Consider the following 22,498-nt stretch of genomic DNA (forward strand, 5'->3'; position numbering starts at 1 on the left):
GGTTCTCCAGGTTCTCCGTTTCGTCGTCCAACGGGTGTCCGGTCTAGGAACCTCGGCGAAGAATGCCGGGCAAAGAGTCGAGAAGAACCTTTAAAACGAACCGCAGGGCAAAGGGAAACGAAGAAAAAGATCGAGCCTGGTCCTGCTACAAGACACCTCTCGCAAACTATTCATTTTGGCAAGCCTGGTCCCACTTAGGCCAACCGGCTCGGAATACTCCATCGCCCTTCAGAGATCTTCGCTCTTAATTCGATCCTGCGAGGTGAATTCGATGAAAACTCCGACATCTGAAATATGTCGAGCCGAATTTAAAATTTCGTTTGCACTTGATATTTGGTTTATTATAATTTAGAACATGGACGAAAGCCGAGACGTATAGGTCCAAAAGTATGGACTTTATATTCTAATTTAAAATAAATAAATAAATAAATGGATGAATGCAATTTTCCAATAAGTTTTGTATGAAGGAAATGATTAATAAGCTGCGGGTTATTTCGTTCGAGCAGCTTAATGAATCAGGCGCTTATGCAAATTCAGAGTCGATGCCCTCCTCGCGGGACGGAACAGAAATTTTACCAGTTCCTGTAATAAGGGAAACGTTCTAATCGCTGCGGTAATTATACCCCTGGTATCGTAATTACCCGCAAGAGGAAGCGAGGCGAAATAACCTGGCCGTATAATTCCCATCAAGATCGGGCCTCTTCATTTGATGCTACATTTTTCTCCCTAACTCGTCTTGAAACATCATCATCGTCTTCATCAAGGTCTCGCCGCAAGGTCGAATTAAGATGAAATAATTACAGCTTCTTGGCTCTGAGACTCACTACATCATCCTGTCGTTTGCGGCTCGTTTTTCTCCAAGGAAACTGTAAATCTTAACCTGCAGGCACTCGCATAGCTTTCCCTCTTAATGGGAGGAAACATAAACATAACGAAAGGTTGTAATACTTACTCCCTACACCGATCATACTCTTAACTTAGATAATAAATATTAAAACATGAAAAGTACCATTACAAATATTCCAATCCCAGATAGACAAAGTGATGGAAAACTTCCATCAAATTAGCTTCACAAAGGATCATGAAATGAGTCATGAGGGCGTTGCTTATGAGTCCTCACTCTCAAATTTTCACTTCATAAATGTCGTTCGTGGCATAACTGGCATATGACTCAAGTACCCGGTAAATATATTGCTACAACCATTTATGAAAAATTCGCCGGAAAATTTTGTTCAAATTTATTGTACAATATGCGTACATACATTGCAGGCATTTCACGCAGGAAATGGTCCGGAAATAGTTTGTAAATCGATTTCCCTCATCATATAATAATCATGAATTTCTATCTGAGATATTTATCCTTCTATATAACAATGACACCGCTTCGTAAAATCTCTTACCAAATTTTTTGTCACTGTCCAATGATTCTATTTGTTTATCGCCACGTTATAATGTTACAAGTAAGGCGCACGAGTATTCCATTCTTAGGCCAGTGACGGGATTTCGAATTCAGCGTGCATAATTCGGAATAACGGGAAGCCACCCACCGGGTTATTTAATTTCCATAAAACGTTAGAATCCTGCCGATAATCCCCAAGCGAGAGTATAAATGCAGCCGGACTGTTTGCAGGTGAATTTTTTTCCCCGAGCCGTACAAGAGATCCGCATCGAAGTGGCCGAGTCGAGGTCCCCGGAGCCGCTCTTCTGTAAATAACGAATTCGCGGGGAGAAGAGATATCTTCCTTTACTGGGAGGGAGTCATTGACCTCGGTGAATTCCCTGCTACGGCTTCCCAGGAAGATGGTGAGCGCCGATGAGGTTAACGAAACCGCGGTCATCCTCGATCCCGCGATTCCACTCGCGTCTCCTCTTCACCCACCTCCTTTCGGGCGATTACTCAATGGGCAGAAGCGCTCTTTATAATCTGACCAGAGCGAGTCTCGAAAAGCATAACTCGCCTCGGAGAATAAATTAAACATAAAAGTAAACGACGCGTTCCTGACCGATGCAGCGTGCGAGGACGCAGCCAGCGACACCGAGAAGATGCAATGATTATGCATAATGACGGCCAAAATAGTAAGTCAACCTGGAATGCTCGTGGGCGGGAATGGAGATTCATATGCATATCTTCAACATTTCGTTGGCTGATTCATCTGAGACGATGAAAAAGTATTTTATGAACATACCTCGCAGAGAGTCGATAAGATGCTCAAGAGTGGGAGGAGAGACTGGAAAAAATATATAATTGGTCTTTTGTGTGGACAAATATAGGTGATATGAAACCGATCAAGAATGAAACTTTAGATGAAAATGCATCCCAATGGGCGAGACGTTGTTTGAGGGAACCATTTTTTTTTTTCATATGTTCTTGCTTGTTTCATTCGGTGTCTTTATTCGGAGATTATTTTAGGCTTTTAGCCCGTGCGACCTGTGAAGTATAATTCGACTTGCGGTCAGTAAATTAAGTAATTGGTCTGTCTTTGGTTTCAATACACCCAGGTGAGGGAGAAGTTGAAGAAGAAGCTACACTTAACGTAATCTCCGGGAGTACCTCCGCCATACTTACGAGGCGAAAAGGAGGAACCACCGGCCGGGAAACGCGGTTTCCGAGGACTTCGGAGGGGCGCTGAAAAACGTACAAAAGAGCGGATAAGTGCGTAAAATTACGTCGAGTAGAGTCGCGCTTTGAAAATGGGCGTCCCGGGAGGCACGACTCGACCCAGAGTCGATAAATTAGGTAATCGTTTCGTGTTCAGGTTCAATATACGGACCCCGAACCGGCTGAAAAGGAAGGGTCAAGCCACTTACCGTAATCTCGAGACGCACCTCCGCCATACTTATGCGGCAAAAACGAGGAGTGCACGGAACCTTTCGGGACTCTCAAAACGCGGACAAAAGTACGTAGAAATGGGGAAAAGAAATCGCGTTCCCGGGTTTTGCCTCGGGTTTTAATTTTTAACGAGAGGCACGTCGTAGCGCGAGAATCGCTCGCGGCATACAAATATGGCGGTGTAACCGGCGACCTCGGGACCGAAATTCGGTAAGGATCTGTCTGGCAGGATTTCCTCAACTAAATGTGCTAATAAAGGGAATGCAATTTTAAAATTCGACGAAACGGGCAATCGTTCTGCACTTATGTTCAATATTTTCGGGCCCTTAGTGTGCCGCATAATCCTGAGGTGGGTCGCCGCCATGTTTATGTGACAAGAAGGGGAAGTGAATGGAACCTTCCGGGTCCTACCAGTCGTTGAATCCTGCAGAAATGCAAAAGTGAGATTTCTTTCCTCGCAAAGTTTTAGGGGCGGGTTTTTAACGTGGAATTTTTTAACGCGGAGTGCAAAATGGCGACGGAACTCGCGGCGTAGAATTTTGGTAGAGATTTGCTTGGGAGGATTTTTTTTAACAAAGTGTAATGATAAAGTGGATATAATTTTAGGGTTTGATAAATTTAGCAGTCGTTTTGCATCGAGGGTCGACATTAGCGAGGATTTAGCCTGTCCCATAACTTCAAAAGACATCACCGCTGTAATCATGTGACGAAAAAAATAAGCAGCCGGAACTTTTTTGATCCTACCAAATGCAGATACGTGATCTCGTTGCCTGTCAGAGTTTTAGGGCGGGTCTTTAACGTGCAATTTAATTTTTAACGATGGGTACGTCGTCGCGCAAGGACGAATGCGGCGTGCAAATATGGCGACGCAACTCGCGGCTTTGGGACCGACATTCGGCAGAGATTTGCCTGGGATTCGCCTCGGAGGATGCCCTCGGCTAAATGCGCTAATGAAGCGGATGCATTCCTGGGAAGGGAGCCGGCAGTTCTTCGGGCTGAGACAATAAGACGGTTAAAAACCAGGCAAAGGACGGAGCGCGGCCGGGCAGCTGGTGGAGGGGCAAAAAGGCGTTGCCGCGCTGGAGGAAGAGAGAACTATCGCGGCCCTAGGGGGCGGGAAAGAGAGAAGAGACCGCGGGGAGGGCGCGGACGCGTCAAGGACCAGCGGTCCTTGCTCTCGGTCAGACTCCCTGGAGGCTTCTCCACCCTCGCCTGCTAGGACCCCTTGCGCCATTCATCTTAGAATTAGAATTTACCAGGGTATCCTGGAAGATTTCGGGAAGCTGGCTGACCTTTAACCTGGTGAATCCACTCCTTCCCTAGGAACTCTTTCTAATTAACCCCAAATACAAAAAACGCGTTCATTTATTTATTCCTGAAAATGGATATTTAATTACGATTAGATCGATGGATGTGTTTAAAGAGTTGGAAAATGATCTAATTATTTGTATGGAGAGGGAAGGGAGCATATTATGGCATAAGGGGATATAGTTGGATCTTCATCAGACTAGCTGCGCGAGGTCGTCTTATTGCACGGGAGGCCACTAATTACGTTGGCATGTACCCTGACAGGACCCCTTACATCATCACTCTTGAAGAAGAATTTACCAGGGTGTCCTGAAGGATTTCTTGAAGCCGACCGACCTTCGAAGGCCCTCTCGAATCCGGTTCGTCGTTCGTTGATTTCGTGTGTTCCTCCACCTCGCACCCTTTCCCTTGGCGGCGAACACGAGAACAAGCTAGTTTACCGAACTTTTTAATTTTCAATCTCCTTTTATTTCCAGGGCAGAACTCGCGAAGGTGATTGCTTGGCTTCTAAAAAGTGCCCGAGTTATAGTGCGGCGAGGAAACAATTAGTTGCAAAGAGGACAGAAGAATGGATATGAAATCTCCAAACGAGAACATCATTAAGGACGTCGTTTTTCGCATCCTGCGTTCCATGGTTAACAAGTGGACAGAAATTAATGGGTTAAAGGTTTTAAAGATCAGTGTTGTTATTTGTACTTTTAATTCCCCAGTAAAACTTTGTTTACAGGGAATGCAGCCGAACCATTGTCAGCCATATTGGGGAACCGGTAATTGACCTTAAAAAATACACATCAGCAGATTATCGGGCTGGCTCGGCGAAAATAAATTAACAAAGGGACCCATAAATTGGAGGAAAATATTAGTTGCTAAACTCTGTCGAGTCGTCTTCTGACGATGCACCTTCACGATGCAAGATGTGCAACGAGGTTATGTACGAGCATCGATCAAAGGATTAAAATAAACGCTGATCGTATTGTAGGATCGCGCGTCTCCGGACGACATTCGAAGAGTGTTTGACTCTCAGTCCGCCCATAAATATATCATACAAAAATAATCCAGCCAAAGGTTTCTACAAAAATCGAGGCGTTCCGAATTCTCAAACGTCTGGCAGAACCGCCATCGGACATCCACCGGCTACAAGGAAAAGCATGCGTCATGAGACTAGAATATCCCAGCTTTATCCTGCAGGATTTAGGGTCCCTAGACGGCTCCCAAACTTACCTGCGATTCGCCACTCTGTATTCTTCCTCCTCGGGTTCGCATTTCTCAACAGGACGTGCCTCACATTATAAATATGAAATATGAAAATGCTCGCATAATCTTAAAATCATGCTCCTAATTTTTTCATAATTCCTCAATTTATAATTAATATTAGCTTTACTAGTTACCTCTTCGAAAGGATAGCTAAAAACCAATACGCGCGGTTGTTCTCTAATGGTAAAATGACGCAAGAAATTAAACATTACACTTACGAGGAAAATTAGCATAATTCATATCATTGGGTCGTTCCATAAGTTCGAGAACAAATTTCTTTGCAGGAGGAATTCTCTTTGGAGATAATTGCTGGTTTAAATAAAACCGTAGAAAAGATGGGCAGAAGTGATCAACGGTATCGGGTGTTAATTAATGATACGTTATTAATTAATACGTGGTCCGTCTCGTCCAGATAATTTCTTTTTGAACCTCCACAAATTTGTCCGCGAGTATATGGAACAGTTCAATAAATATTATGGGTACCTCCCAGGGGTGCTCCTAAATCCTGAAGGATTTAGAATCTCTAGACGACCTTCGAAGGATGCCGGCAAAGGATGCCTCGAATTCGACCCTTAGTTCTCCCCTTAGTCTACATTCCTTCGGCTCGAGTTCGTTCTCCTCTGGAGGACGTTCTTCTCTTCTACTCCATGGGCTGTGCTCGACCGCGAATGGTCGCGAGTAGCTGCGCGAATAGCCGCAAATCGCCTTTGATCGTCCTCGTGAATCCTTCACTGTCAATCCTACACAGCCCGATCTAGATCCCCTCGTCTGTTATCCGGTTTTATTGTACGTAAGACAATCCCAAGGGAGCAACAAGATCGCCTAGCTTCCCAGCAACTCGTAAGGTGAATGATCCTGTCGGTAAACCTGGGTACATCGCGTACATCGCGTACCTCGGGTACTTCGTGTACATCGCGTACATAGTTTGCCTCCTCCGCAAGGATAAGGGCCGCTCGATCCACCTACGAATAAATTTGTGCCGGTGCTCTCATTGGTAATTCCGATGTACGCTTTTTCTCAATGGTTCGCCACGATGGACTTTATCCTGCATTCGTCCTGATGGTCTTGTTAGCGATTCCAGTCAGGCGGTTTTTCTCGCCGATGCGCTACAAGGAGTTTGTCTTTTATTTTGGGATAAATTTAACTCGAGATGGATCGGTCCCTTGGTATCCCTATCGAGCTTAGAGTATAGATACGAGTCAGGAGGAGAAATATAAGTTAGGATAAGTTAATGTGTTAAAAATGTGAAGAATAAAGAATAGTACGCAAAATGTGTGAAAACTGAGTCCCAGATCATTGAAACTTGAAATATTCTAAGAACGGTTCCAATTTTTATTAAACGTTTGTATTTATAATCATCTAGTGAATTTTCTCTAGCGAAATTTATCGAGATCCCATGTCTCCTTTTTTCTAGATGAAGTTATTGTAGATCCCTCTCTTCTGTAACCCATTCTTAACGGAGGGCCGTACCATTCTTGATTTACGTCCCTGAAGCAAGTACCCAAGCCGACAGGTGCAACGAAACGACGAAACGATATCTCAAGAGGCTTAAATCTTCATTCCCTGGGATGTATTCACTTTACTGATACCAAACCGGTGATATATCCATCCCTTGTCACGGTATGGAACGGCTCGATTGGAGACTACAGCTGAAATGGTCCCCATGAATTTAGACAAAATTCGAGGGACTTTTATCGAGGGTGAAATTACTCGAAAATTCTTTCACGTGTCGGGAAGATCTTTCTCTTACAACTTTACTTTCAGAAAATTATTCGTATCGGATGGCTAGCTGTATTCGTGATTTACCTTCTGGCTGGGAGTACGAGAACTGACAGGTGGAATTATGTGATACAATGTTGTTATCCCGTGGAACATAAATCTTGATTCACCGGTGCATACAACTCGCTCCTATCATAAGCGGCCAGATTCGCACCTTGTCACGACTAAAAGTTTATAAGTAGACTTTCCGAGTGGAGATAGCCCCCTCATGAATTATGGTAATATGTATGAGTGCGGCTCGTGACTACATGCTGCCGGATATACCGCGGTGTACGCCGGGTTGCCGGAGCAAGGGGCAGAATAGATGGAAGGAAAGCCGTAAAAGAGGGGTAAATGTTGGACGGAGATAGAAATGTTTCACTATGGTATAGTCTCGAAGAAGTCCGATAGACATAGAAACCCGATAGAACGGTACTATCACTTCGGTCTTTGATGAAAGCCGCTTTTACTTTCGACGTTTCGATTTCAGGATCTTCCAACGAAGCGCGCCATTGTGGAGACATTTTTAGGACTAAAGGTAGCGTGATAAGCAATCATTTTTCACGGATTATTACATGTTCTTCGATAAAATGTGTGGCTATTAAGACAAATCCAAAGATGGAGCTTTTTATTTATTGGGTGGTGCCATATTCGAGAGTCGTTTATACAGTCCACGTCGTTTTCAAGAAAAGTGCTCTTTCGAAATTCCAAACTCGAGGAATTACCTTCACTGCAAATCCTCATTTTGGAAATCACCTGCGAAGGCTGTCACTCAACATTTCCAATGAAAGGCATTCTCTTACTTTCCAAATTTCCAAATAAATGAAATTCTCCTTAATTGTGTCCTCGATTAGTTACAAGTCATCCGTATCCAAGATGAGGAAAACTGTAAAAAATGGCATAAAACGGTGCAATCGATGTAACGATCGCTGGAAGTCCGTTTTGTTTCCGAACTGAGGTTGAAAAAGTTCTCGAACCGCTTTCTTTGAACTTATTCTCTTATGTACAGTTAAAAGTGAAAAAAGGGAATCGACAATTTGTTTGTTTCTTTGCCTCCTCCGTCATTATGCAACTGCGCAAAATGAAGGGGAGCGCTTTAGCGAAGGTTTCAGTAATTACTTTCGAAGGAAGTGTGACGACTTTTTGCTATCTAAGGGCTCTCGAGGTGTCACAATTTGTGATACGCACACCGGGAAACCCTCGAAATAGTGTTGTCTTAGAACCGAAATTAGAAAATCATCACATTCGAGGATTCTGCTTATTAGAGGGCGCCTTTACTGTCAAAAGGCGATGAAACAATTTCGCGACGTCATGTTAAGGTACTCGGGCACGATTAGGAGTTGTCTTTCGTAATTCAGGGTGGGACCCGCGCTTCGCAGTGAGGCTTTCGAAAGCGAGCGAGGTATTGTTTCATTCTTAAATCCTATTTCCTCTCTCGTGACCGTTCTCACCGCTCGCGGAGATCGTCGCGATAGTCGAACGCGCGACTCTTCGACTTCCTTTCGCAACGAGCGCACCTTGTGGACCGTCCTCAGGAATTTCAAAAATTAGCGAAATTACTCAAGGCTAAATTTCTAAAATGAAAATGGTCAGAGACAACTTCCTACGACGAGTTTCTCTGTTGTTGTGGTCTTGATATCAATAACGAAGAGGATTTCAACATTTCTGAAAGGCTCTTTTGTGGTTTTTATCATTCACTCTCCCCTTTGCAAAAAGTATGTCTCGGTGACTTTGACTAAAATTAACGCGAAAGATCTCAATCCACGGAATTAAAAATTGAGAGTAATGATAATGCATATGATTCTCTTACGACGGAAACTTAATCTCTATGTAAAATAGGTAATTTGTCTTTTAGAAGACTGCCGATGAATGATGTCTCAATCGGGCCATTGAAGATTCCTAAGAAATTAAAAATTCATTTCTTTTACGATCACCTTTCCATTCATTAATGGATGCCATTAATCACAAGCACGAGCTATTTCCCACGTACTAAAATTTGATTACAGGACAGAAAGGATATAAATGAGCGCAATTTATTTTCCGGACACGCTTCGATCGCTTCTCGATTCACCGTCGGTGAATTTGCGAAAATTCTAAAATCGTGATTTCTTCCTCGATTTCCTTCTCGCTCTTCAATGGACGAGGCTTCGCGTTAGTTCCGGCGAATCGCTCGCGTGTAATCGCTCAAGAGCCGGCGATCTCGCGAATTTAACGGTTCGTTCTCCCGGGGCACTTCAGGATTTATTTTCACCGACTCATCGCTCGAAAATGCGTTCCTAGGGGGAAAGAAACCGTGAAGGCCGGCTCTCTTTGGGAAAAAATGAACTTCGCCTCGGCCGAAGCAGATGTATCGTCGGGATGAAACTTAACGAGCAAAAATCACAGCCCCGTTCGCCGTTCTCCGAGGCACAAAACGCAGCTTCTCCTAGGTCCAGCTCGGGCCTTTCCTCCGAGGCCTTCAAAGATCTTCCCGCTGCAATCCGGAGAAAAGGGGACGCACTAAACTGGAAAATAAAACCAGCTAGTGAGAGCAGGAATGCCGAAAAGTGAGTTTATCGAGAATAGCGAGAAGAGAGGAGCTAGAGGATATAAAATAGAGAAAGGATATATAACAATACACAATTTTTTAAAAAGAGATGTACTAAATTGGAGTGGAGAAGGAGATGCACTAAACCAGAGAAAATAAGGAGATACAGTAAATGAAAGAAATAAAATCAGCGGATGAGAACAAAAATCCCGGAAAATATGTTTACCGAGAACACCTAGAAAAGGGACGTAGAAGATTTAAAATGAAAAATGAAAATGTTAAATTAGTCGAGCATGTAGAATTTCTTCGAAAGAAGATGCACTAAAACAGAAGAAAAGAGGAGATCCATTAGTTCGGGGGATAAAATCAGCATGTAGAGTAGGGATGGCGAGAAATGGCATTATCGAGATGGTTAGAGTTGAGAGATGCGGAAAATATTAAACGGAAAAGAGAGTAATGAATGAGCACATAAGGCTATTTATTTTCTAGTCAGATCGCAATTAATCGGAAACACTTACGCCAGTGCCAAGTTCCCGCTCTGTAATTATTTCGAGATTTATGTGGGCCCTTGGCCAGGGTTTGTCGGTGGAATAAAATGTGCTAGTTCGTAATACATGTGCTAGTCGGCCCATAATTTATTCCCGATCGATTGGCACTTTTATCCTATAGGAGCCCTCGAGGCCGAGAGATGCGCAGTCCGTGAATAATGCGAATCGATCGCCATAATTGGCGTGCGGCGCTAAGTAGATCGAATATGCGTGTCCGATGAGGCTTTTCTCATGGCTCTCCTTTTCTCTTTCAACCGTCACTTCTCGGTTTCTTTTCGCGCGAAAAAAAGATTAATAAAGATGAGTAAAATAGAAGGCTTACGCGATATTCGTCGCGAAATTCAGAGGCATCCAGAGGCAGTGGAAGACACCTCGACGAAGATCCGAGGACCTCCCAGGTTGAAATATATAAAAGTTCTCACGTGGAGATATTAAAAATACTTAAAAACGGTCCTTTAAATCATGGATATGCTTTTAATTTTACAAAAGCGTCTGGGGATGATCCTGTACCTGATTTCACGGTGGAGATTGTTTCTCGAGATTATAAATAGTATTAAATTAAATTCGAATTAAAATATTGGCATGACTCAATACGCGACCACATCCGGATCGTGAGCTTGGGTGCCTGGATGTCTCATGAATATCCTTCGTCCTGCAGGCAGGCGAATATTATTAGTAGACATACAATCGTGAATTCTCTGGAACTGGGGTCCAGGTTTGTACAACAACATCCTGGTGAACGTTTCCACGAAACCCCATACAAGGTAGGAATGTTTTCCAAGACCACCCTCCTGGCGAGGCTTCCTTTAAGGAAAAAGGGTCCCTCGAGAAATTCGTTAAAGAAACACTCCCCAAGCCTTGAAAAATACCCGAAGGCGTCAAGAGGACAATCTTGAAGAACTATCCTGGGAGTACCAACAGCTAATGCAAGATCTTCAAAACCAAGCTCTAGACATCTTCAAGGAGTCTCATCTGAACTTCTGACACCCCTTAAGGAAAACTTGGACATCTCCCTTAGATCAGGCCAGAAACCCAGGAATCCTTTCACATTGTATAAAAGAAGTCCTTAACGATTCGTATAACCAACTTGAAAAACCATTCTTAAAAAGACCTAACCAAGAACCTGGCACGAAGCGCAGGGTCCTTTTCATCAGCCTTCACATCACGTCCTCGTCGACGGAACGATTGTACCCGAAGTCACGTAAGGATCCTGATGAAGGCTTGAAAATGAATTCTTGTACTTATTCGTGACCGTCCAGGTGCAGTTTTAAGTATCCTGGTGGAGATCGCCGTTAGAAGAAGTCTTTTAGAAAAAGCACCCTGAAGTACGAGGCAAAACGGATCTTTCTTCAGGGAAAGGTCGTTTCCAGAGCCTAGATGACTCCAGCCAGGTTCCAGACGAGGTGGTCCGGTGGTCGAGGTTCTCCGTGGAAGAAGCGTGCTCTCCTCGAGGCCTTCCTGGCACGGCAGAGACCGGAATCGGAGAGTGGGGAGCTCATATAAGACCCAAGCCAAAGGCCTCTCCCAGTGAGCAGTCCCGACACGAAAACCCATCAGCCGAGCTTCTTCGGTTCAGCTCTCGTCGCCTTTTTGGCCACCAGCCCACGTTCCCCACGTTTCATGGTTCCTCCCTCGCTGGAGCTCGAGGTCGAGTAAGACACCAAGGTCCAGGATCGCGCACTGACCCACGATGGGATCTGCTTCGCGACTCGCTTCCCTCTTCCTGGTGCTCCTGACCGCTCAAGGTGAGTCCTTCGAAGCCTTCTTCTTGGTCCTTTGCGCGCCTCTTCTCCTTCGTCAACTTCCTCCCCGGCGACTTCGCTCTTCTTCATCGCCATTCCGAGCTCGTCCGTCTTTTGGCATTGCATCCTGCCGCGACTCTCCCGTTAATATGAGCTCTTGCGTCGCCTGTCGAGCAGTTCTTCCTGTTTCATAATTCATCCCTGTGCGCTTGTCTCGTCTGCTTTTGTGACTTCGTTACTCTATATCTTACGCGTCTTGTATGCATTTTGTAACAGTCCCAATCTTATTAGAAGATATTTCTCAGCGGGGTAAGTTGCTAAGGGTGGAGGGAATTAATTTAAATATCTAGTTTCTGCACATTTTTGAAAAGATTGATTTATTCTTTTCTTTTTTATTTGGATTTCGCAATACAAACTACTGAATTTATGAGTAGTGCGGATTGAATTATATTATACAATTAATTGAACACGTGCAAAAATGATGAATTTGGCAAAAGGGAAAGTTTAAAGGGACTGATTAATATGTATTGCCGACGTAGTTGAAAAACATTTGGTTTGAGAAATCGAGTTGAAAAAAGTACTTCTGTTATTCGCCATTTTCTTCGCGCAATCCATTCCTTAGACGCGGGACAGAAAGGATTTATTAACTGCCTTCTTCTTTATTACGGAGCGTACTTAAAGCCCAGAGAAAAGGATCCGAACTTGAAAAAAAAAAATACAATGGTCTCGCCGTTTTAATCACCAGAATCATTTTGATTTTACAATCGAAAGCAAGAGTTCTAGCATGTGACGCATACTTATGCTAATTACGAATCGCCCCGTAATGTTAAGAGGCAAATGTCTCTTTCTTTCCACCATTTTAAATTTTAGACTTATTCCATTATAATGTAACAATATTAGGATATTTTTTCTACACGACGTTAGGGAATACATTGAAGATGTAAACAAAAACGTTAAATTAAAATACACTTCTTAGATCTGGATCTGAAACTTTGTTATATATTTTTAATGCGGCGGTTTTTGTCATTTATCCGTCTTCAACTTCACGTAATTTCGTTAGTTTCGTTTTGCACAATTAACGAAAGTACTTGATAAGCGTACAGATATCAATATCTGTCGAATATATATTTATATTAATTAAATCGGATCTGATAACTTTTATGGAAGCTTTTCAAGCTCAGATTTTTCTTTCCGATTACGCCGAAGAAGCGAGATCGATCGACCTGATTTCAATATAAGGAAGGAAGATTCATCCTTTCTATTCTTCACTACTTCGGCCATACTTTCCGTGACAGAAGCAACATTCGACGTTGAATGGTTGCTACGGTGCCTTGCACCTTACGTCTAACTACTTAATTGCGGCTAATTTTGCGAAAACAATAGTCGTCGGTTCGAGAAGTTTCACACATCCCGAGAGAACTTTCTCCCGTGTCTCCCAAGTGAAAATATGAAAGTCGCTCGACCGGCATTTTACTCTCTCGTTCGATCTCTCTCCCTCTCCGTCTCCGTTTCCCCCTATGGTTTCTCCCTTTCTGTCTCCCATTTGTAATTAAACTTAATTACGCCGAGATGTCGTTTTCTTTCCCATGTGATTCCGCATTAGTAATGAACGTCTCCGCCTAAAATCAAATTGTGACGATATTAGAAAAGAAATTAATGAATTAGATTAAATGATAAATCCCTAAATTCTCATTCAGAATAGCACTGCGACAACACTAAAGCGTAATCGCGAAATGGGGAATAATTAGAAATCGATAAATAATCCGTGCACAAAGGATGATAGGAAAATTCCACCCATTACGACAAAGGACCCTGCCATAACTGAAAGATTAGAAATTACTGAGTATTTCATGCATCAAAATGGCGATAAAAGTGCAAGCATCCTTAATTACGTACTATACTGATAAATCGTTCTTTTCTCTCTGAAATTTGCCTCCCGATTGCTCCGTATCGAATGAACATGCCGGGCGTGAAATTTCGTTTGATCATCGCTTACAGATCCTCGAGTGAATTAAATCGATCCCATTACGGTTCGACCGGCGCTTCCGTATCGGATCGCTAATGAAGACCACGATTCGACTTCTCTATCGAATCGAGGTAAATTCCTTGCGCAGGAACTCTCGTGGCAATAACCCGGAACGAGTCGATTCGAACTCCTCGGATCGGTATTGGCCAATCGAGAGGGCGATTAATCGGCGTCGCGGATATTCCCTCGCAATTGCGTCGGAATCGTGAAAGTGAAAAAAGCGAATCGAGAGCTTGCTTTCGCGGTTCCGGGCCCGACCTCCGATTCGCGGAAGAAGTCGAAGTCGGGGCCGGGTCGGGCCCGGTGCATTTCCGAGAAACGTAAACATTAAGGGGCCATTAGATTCTCTAACACCGCACCGGGCTCCTTAGGTATTTACTCTTTACGGAGTCGTAAAGAGGAAGGGAAAGTAACCCGGTGACCGGCGAGAACGAACGCGAGAACGCAGCTTACCCGACGTAAGGCCCGGCTTTACATAACCGGACGGGAGCCGGGATGTCTCTGCGGTGCCACCCGAGGCGTTGGCCAGAGGCAAAGTGCGGGCAACGCTGAGGCAACTGCGCCTGCGCCGCCGCAACCGCGGCAACGCTGCGGCGACGTACAGGCAACGCGAAGGCGGCACCGCATTCACCCCGGTGCACCGGACGCGTCCGGATCTCTGCGCTGCACGAGGCGGTTACTGCGGAGCAACTTTAAGCGAGGTTTACATAACCGATCGGGAACTTGATTCGATTAAATGGAGAGTTATATTTTCAGATTTAGATGAGTGTGGTTAAGTCATATCGTTAACGCTAATATGGCGTTACAGATTTAGTATGTAGGGTGCGGTAACTCAATGTTCAGGGGCCAGGTGTCATTTTCTGGTTCCGTATTATTTTTTATATTACCCCTTTAACCTGGCCGGCCCTGTACACGGGGTTACTATGTACTATTTACTTACGGCATTGCAGATGTACTTGTCGAGTTTCCTCCAAGAAACACATTTGGGGTAAAAAAGCTTGCGAAATACATTTATCTTTCCTCGATTAATGGGAAAAAAACGGCCCACGTTGCTTTTTCTTCGTAAAAACTTGGAATAGTTTTGTACCAACGGTAGGTTTGATATTTTAGGTTTTCTGGATTTCTTTTAAATTAAACTAATCATGTTTTCGTAATGAAGTTTTCAATCTCGTGAGATATAGGTCAGGAGAATATTTTATAATAGGCGTGTGGGAAAGATCGAGGTAGTTGCCGGTTTTACCTACGTCATTAGATTTTCTAAGTGAAATATGGGCACGGATAGTTATAAGCCATTTCAAGAGAAGAATCCAATTTAGTCTAATCGGGTAAACCTGTTAGACTAAAAGCATGTAAATGTCAAATGGAAACCCCACGGTTCCGGCTTTTCGACAACAGGTGTAAATGCCGCTAAGCTGATTTCAGACACCGAGAGCCGGTACAAGTCCGGCTTTACGTAATTGAACGGGAATTGCGATGTCTCCGATTTCGCTCACGGCGTTGACCAGAGGCAATATGGCGGCAACGCATGAGCAACACACGAGCAATTTCTTCCCCATAATTTACATAACTATCCCGGAATACAGTACGCACGTGCAGTGGTAAATTTTAAACATAAAAAAAACATCGTTAAATGCCACCGATTTCAATGATAAAAATTCATCCCACAATAAGCGAAACACTCGATTCCTCTGGATTATTTACCCTAGCCCGTAAAAAAATCCCGGAAACATTCGAACAGCACGCCTGCAATTACACTTTTATCCCATTGAAATATGTGGAAACGGATCTCATTTAATTGCTAACTCGAGGTGTTAAGGAGCAAGAAATTGTCGGCGTAGTTGGGGTTTACCGCCGTTAGTGTCAGCTATTAAATACAGAAATGGCGTATGCTATGATCTGCCGGGTAATGAAGCCGGGTGAAAGAATCACTCGTTTCCCCGTAATTGTAGATACTCGTTAACGTGCACTTGGTGGCATCATAAACACCGGTAACCTAGCCAATAATACTAACGGTGTAATCGTAGCCCTGTCGGTGGAAATAAATAACATTACTTCCGCGAATTAATAAACGCACGAATTATTATGTGACCCTAACACCGCAAAGAGTTTCATTCACGTTCATTCATTTCCTTGCACTCCCACACTACGTACATAAAATAATTCCAATTCTTCATAGTTACTCATAATTAGCAAATATCGATCTCTTCTTCCCCCCTGCATTATAGTATTTAAATCTTATATTAAACACGTTAACTATGTGAATCGTAAATGGTATTAACGTTACAGTGCACGTGCAAAGCGTAAGATTTGTTATCTTACAGGAAAATCGTGGCAAAAGTATGTCAATTGAATTATTTCGTGCCGGTAAAGGGGAGAATCACGCCATTGAAAGCCTCCGACGATCACTGAATGCATAAATATCGCGTTTACTTTCACAAGGAAACATTTCTCTCGCCAATAAAACTGTCCTGAATCATCATCGCCCCTGACTTACTATAAGCCAGATTGAAAGTTTACAGACGCTCGGTGATTTTTTTTCCTCGTTAAGACTGGATCATAAATATTCTCTAAAGCCTGACAGTCACGTCACGAGTGAACGTCTTTTCACGCGAATGTGCGGATACATTAGCACGCGAACTGCGGACGGTGAAGAGAAAAATTAACAAGTAGGTGAGAGAAATGTAAGCCCACTCCCTCGCGCTGTAATTCACCTACAGGCCGTAATTTATTTCAAAGCCCCACCAGCCATTTTGCAACGGGCGGTTATTTCCTTCGATTAGACTAGGCGACACAATAACGGCATAAATTAATGCATAATAAGACAGCGGACCGTTAGATAAAGAGATTCCGCATTTCTTTCTCAACCGAAGGTTTGCGAATCGCGAGGTGAACAAGATGCGCTTCTTCGTTCTATTGACACAGTTATGTTCTGAGATCTTGTCGATGTATCTTAAATATAATTAACCAGAAATGTGAGGATAATCCGATGGATTCACCCATTTCTACATAAAAAGACAATTTTTAAAGAACCCTAAAGTACAGTTCCATTTTATCAGAATTTTCTTGGGAAATTCGATTCCTTATTTACCCTGCAAATTTCAAAATCTTGTAAAAATTCCCCCATTTCCTGATTGTTCGAAATACAATCTGTACTTTATTTGATACTTTACTTTAATTATAAATTTCCGGAAATATATTTATTTTCTGCTTCAGTTCGCGGCTTTCGATCAACGTAGCTCACGTTCATGGCTTGTTCCTGTCCCAAGTTTACTAAATAACATTGAAATTATGTAAATTAGATCAATTTGTACCGAAATATTCATTGAGCCTTCTAGATTAGGGGGCATCATCTCAGAATAGGAAAAACACTGTTTAAATAATTATTTAAACAAATTAGAGTTGAAAGAATCTGTGGAAATATTACAGATAACAGATTTCGGCCGAGCACGATTCTACTGATATGAGCCGAGGGTTAAGAATCTTCAATAATTATGGTATATTATATTATCGTTAAAATTTGAATCCGTTGGACTTCGCGATTGCTCTTTGAGAAGCGAAGCGGATCCATAAATGGAGCACTGCCGAAGACTCTTCTAGGGACAAAGTGGGCAGGAAAGGAGCGGATAAGATGCCTTTCCGATCTCGTTGCGATCTCTGGAGACTCGAGAGGCGGCTAAGAACGAGACTGGCGGCTATGGAACCGTGTAATAATCCGAAGTAAGCTGGGAAGTATGTTGGAACCACGCTCCCAAGAGAGCGAGCTAGTGAAAGTGCGTAGCCTTGACTTACGACCTTCAGGGCAGTGCAGTCCTGTTCCTCCAGGGGGAGTCGATCGGATGTATCGGATCGATCGTATCGATAGGAAACGACAAGATATTCACGATGCCTCAAGTGCAGATTCGAGGAAAGAAAGCGGTCCCCTACATTGGAATGACGAATTATGATTTTCTTTAACTCTTTACCTCCAAAAGGCGTCTAAAGGTGTCCAACGTTTGGTCCAATATTGCTTGCACGTGTTGATGAATTTCGCCCATATGTCGAAAAGACTCTGTACTAAAGGGTTAAGGAATCTCATTATCTAGGGGAACTTCCTGTAATGTAGACGGAGATTTTTGCTCTGGATGGGATTGGTACTATTCTTAGCAATATTTGTACTTTGCAAAAATTATTTGGAGCATTATAAAGTACTGCGGATTTGATACTCCAGAAGGGAGCCGATCGGATGTATCGGTTCGATCGTATCGATATGATATTTCGCGATGCCTGTGCGAAACTAAAACACCGAATCGTCTTATTAGACCGGGAAAACCGCTGCTACCGGAAGTCAAACTTCGGAAGAACGACATCGAACAGTGACGTAAGCGACAAAAAGGCGTCAATATGCAGAACAAGAAAAACATAACAAAGAAGACGAGGGCTCGTAACCATAGTTATTTAAGCAACATCACTTTTTTCTTAACCAGGTTTTGCGATATCCTGGAAGAGTAATAAGGAATTTATCGGTCCTAGGAATATCACCGTTGGGTAACGTCCGTTCCCTGTCACCTTCTAGATCAGTGTTGAAGAAATCGACCAACGAGACAAAATCAAACATGGGATGAAAAGAGAAGAGAAAAGAATTAGCTTCTTTTGTATCTTTCCTTGCGTACCCAGATACAGATTTTCCATCTCACTTAAGATCACATTTCCACGAGCAAGAGTGACGTCCTTGGCGGCCATTGGATCCACGAGATCGTAAATGGATGACCAGATCGTAAAGGCATTCCCCTAGTTTTCTCGCAATCCCGAAGACTCGAGCACCTCTCCATTCCATTTAAGCTTACATGCAATCGCCTCTCTACAACTATTTGCTTCATACTTGCGTAATTCTCCATAAAAAGGAGGTCGGGAAATTATATCAAGCAGCGCGAAAATGGCGGCCTCTCGCCAAAATGCATCCAATGTTCGTTGTATAGTCTTTCGGATGTAATGGAACGGCAGTTTATGGAAAGTCAGAAACAATGGGGTAAAAATTTCAAAGTGTCGGAAATTTATCCATGCCTTTTGATACGGTCACTTTCTGCCCCGGCAAGAACAGCATCCATCGAAGAGGCGGAGAAACTCGTTTATTCCCAGCTTGTGGAAACGCTTTCTATATTCCACGAAAACCGATAAATTCATCACTCTTTGCCAATCATGTGTCGATTCGCTTCGGCAAACGTGTTCGTTACACCGATCGCTGTGCAAGGTGTAAATGACATGCAACATAGGATGCGCGTATAGAAGCGAGAAAGTTGCTTCGAGATGTTAGTTAACACTTATTCCTGGCTTTACGTAATTTGATAATATTAAGTAATAGTGGATATTATTACTAATGCGTATCAGAAGATTCACCAGAAGTGAAATAATCAATTCCTCGATACCTAAATTAATTTTTAAATTATTTTCATTTAAAGGGTGGGCATTTTCCTTGGTAAGTTTCAATGAGTCGGGTCGTATTTACATAGGGTTATCATTAACGAAAGTGAAAGTAGAAATCTGAAAGTGAGATTACAAACCTGAAGTATCCAGTAAACTATTAATACTTCGAGCCTGTAATATCGATATGAATTAATTGTTCGCTGCCGGGAATCGTTATGTGGATGAAAATGTCAGACTTCGACGATGTCGTTATTTATAATGTCCATGTTCTTGGGCAAGTTCGACCTAAAATGACACATCCTTATCGGAAGCGGTCGTAAAATGCTCGATTCAGTGGTGAATTTTTTTTAAAAAGGTAACCTATGAAATACTAACATTTATTTCTGGTTTCCCTGGAGTTATCGCCGATACGAACGAAAGTGGAAATATGAAAGTGAAAATTGAGGTCGTGTTTGACTAAGAACATCATGGTCGTAGATGAAAGTGGCCTTAAGAAAGTGAGAGCGACTCTAAAATATTCAATGAAGTATCGATACTTCCCAATAAATCCATTTTTTTTTTCAAATTAATGGAGCATTACACATAAATTTAAGAAATTCAAAGTTACTGCCGTTAAGACGAAGCATGTTCTTTTTTTTTATGGCAATCTCTGAAAATTCAAGACCATACTCAATACAGAGGTCAGGATAAGACATTTCCAGAAAGGTTTCCCCTTTTAACTCCTTTCGTCATATCTGCATCCAATACTCGTTTCCTATCCTTCCACCTAACCCATAAGTTAACTAATACCAGCATTATCGCGCGCATTAGCTCGAGTGAAAGTAGAAATTTGAAAGTGAAATTAATGGGATCCTATCTGATGCTTCCCCAGGTCTAGGCGCACAGAAGGAGCAACAGGATGACCCATGCCAGACGAAAGTGAGAGTGGTGGGTGACATCGAATACTGCGACCGGTATTGGGAATGTGTCAACGGACGTCCCGAATTATTCGACTGCCCAAATGGACTGGTCTTTGCTGGAAAACACCGAGGCGTGACCGAGGGATGCGATTACCCCTGGCGAGCCAATTACTGCGATGGAAAACGCCAAGCTAATCCCCCCATAGGTGCGGAACATTGCGACTGGTTGTACGGGATCTTCGGGCACGAGACCTCCTGCACCAGGTACTGGACCTGTTGGAACGGAACCGCAACGGAACAGCTCTGCATCGGGGGTCTCCTCTACAACGAGAGAGCCAGGTCCTGCGATTGGCCGGAAAACGTGGAGGGATGCCAAAAGCACCGTAAGATCCTTAACAGTTAAACATTTTTCATTTATAATGATTTTTCTAGGACCCTCTAACTGGAAGAAATGTGCTACTTGGAGGTGGGTAGGTCCAAATGCGTCTCTTGGTTCAGGATTGAGATCTCAAGATGTGCAGGTGTAGTCCATGACGTTGATTATAAGGACGATATCTATCATTGCGATAAAACTCGAGTCAATGTGGATCGTTAATGGGACCCGCAAGTCGGTGGCAATTTTCATTTTTATCGGTCGGGTTACGCATCGATAGATTTTTACTCCTCCCTGTCTGAGTCAGTGACGACCTCGTTCCGAGTAAAGTGCAGGTCATTATCTAATTAGTATAACTCGTTTAACGAGAGTGAAGAAACACTGTATACGTGGGTGGTTTTCTTCTTCGCTGGTTCCATCCATCCGGTGAACTGGGGTACTTGAAGACAATAGCCATTACGTTCGGTCGTTACGAGTTCTTCAACCCTTGACTATCGTAAGAGAGAGCGTCTTCCCTCGTATCTCCTGTGCCATTGGGTCTTACTTTTTTCTTTTCTTTTCTCTCAATAATAGAACTCGTTGTGCAATCAGTTTCTCGAATAGTCGGTACTTGTCGAAGTCAATGGCCCCGAGGATCTCTGGGTGAGCCTCTAATTGGTATTCAGCGTAGGTATGACTTCGACGCGCATTGTCGCCCAGGTATGTGCAACCCACGTGCACCTTCTCGGAAACTAGCAGTACATACCTTGCAGTCATACCTGAGCTCCTCGAGGACATTTGTATTAATATTGAAGAAACCAGGAGACGATCGTTCACCACCTCGATTTACGTTCTCCCAATTTCTCACAATTACGTCCTATTTGTTGAAGGAGCCTGTCCGAATAATTTCTCGAAAAAGCCCCGATAAAAATTCCATAATCACTCCACGACAACCTCCATCGTATCGTTAAGTAATTACGATGCGATCGATCCCAAAGAAATTACATCCTACAGGTTGTATGAAATTTTAAACCAGTATAATCACGCCTAACCCTGGCCACAATGTCCCATCAAGCCAGATTGCGATGATCAGTACAAAGGATCTCCCGTAATCGTTATTCGACGCGCCCACGCGTTTTTCACTTCCAGCGAAACATCCTCATCCCTCATTCATCCACTCGTTCAGATATTTCCACATTCGTCGTGTTTTTTCCAGCTCTGTGCAACGACGACGCGAACGGCAACGTCCCTCTGGGAAAATCCTGCAACCGATACTGGCAGTGCCAGGGAGGCTACCCTCGTCTGCAGAGATGTCCCGCCATGTTGGTATTCGACAGGAGATCTTTGAGATGCGTGGTGCCACCGACGGAGGACTGCGACGTGCCCACAACCCCGCCAAACCTTGACGGGGACCTTCCAGACGGAAGAAACGAGCAGGAGCCCGAAGAGGAGAACCTGCCACCAGGAGTGCCTCCCCTGCCATCAGGGGCGGTGCCGATTCCCCTAAGAGCGAGGGCTAGAAATTAAAAGACCTTTATTATACTCAATCTCGAGTTAATCCCAATCCCCGAGAGTCCTCGAGTTCAGGAAGAGCCAAGTCGAACGAGTCCTGCAAACCAGGATCCAGGTGGACCTGCCGCGAGAGACGTCCTGCGCACTCCTCTTGGCGTGCCCGATGACATCTCGTCTCTACTTAATTATTAATATTATTTTATATTATTTTATAGAATATTATCGTTTGACGACCCGCTCTCCGGAACCTCGCACCTCCCCGATAAGTTTATTTCCCTTTACTTCCTTTCTATTTCGCTGTCGACGTGTAAATATTCCCCCCACGTGTCCCTTGCTCGTCTC

At 43.5% G+C, this 22,498-nt stretch overlaps 1 protein-coding gene across 1 annotated transcript; it reads left to right on the plus strand.

Moving 5' to 3' along the window:
• The first annotated feature begins 11,769 nt into the window (after nucleotides 1–11,769).
• LOC105701792 (protein obstructor-E-like) lies at nucleotides 11,770–22,419 on the plus strand. Its single transcript, XM_012428867.1, has 3 exons — nucleotides 11,770–11,970; nucleotides 20,265–20,675; nucleotides 21,861–22,419. The coding sequence occupies exons 1-3, from the start codon at nucleotides 11,916–11,918 to the stop codon at nucleotides 22,169–22,171; spliced, it is 777 nt and encodes a 258-aa protein (XP_012284290.1). The 5' UTR covers nucleotides 11,770–11,915; the 3' UTR covers nucleotides 22,172–22,419.
• The last annotated feature ends 79 nt before the right edge of the window (nucleotides 22,420–22,498 follow it).

This window comes from Orussus abietinus, unplaced genomic scaffold (genome assembly GCF_000612105.2).
Source record: "Orussus abietinus isolate OABI.00-Male unplaced genomic scaffold, Oabi_2.0 scaffold44, whole genome shotgun sequence".
In the NCBI taxonomy this organism is placed as follows: Eukaryota; Metazoa; Arthropoda; class Insecta; order Hymenoptera; family Orussidae; genus Orussus; species Orussus abietinus.

Excerpts from the sequence above, each read along its gene's own strand:
- LOC105701792 (XM_012428867.1), top strand. The coding sequence starts at position 11,916 with ATGGGATCTGCTTCGCGACTCGCTTCCCTCTTCCTGGTGCTCCTGACC. Across the intron at positions 11,971-20,264 it reads GGTGCTCCTGACCGCTCAAG|GTCTAGGCGCACAGAAGGAG; the intron begins GTGAGTCCTTCG and ends ATGCTTCCCCAG. Across the intron at positions 20,676-21,860 it reads GGAGGGATGCCAAAAGCACC|CTCTGTGCAACGACGACGCG; the intron begins GTAAGATCCTTA and ends TGTTTTTTCCAG.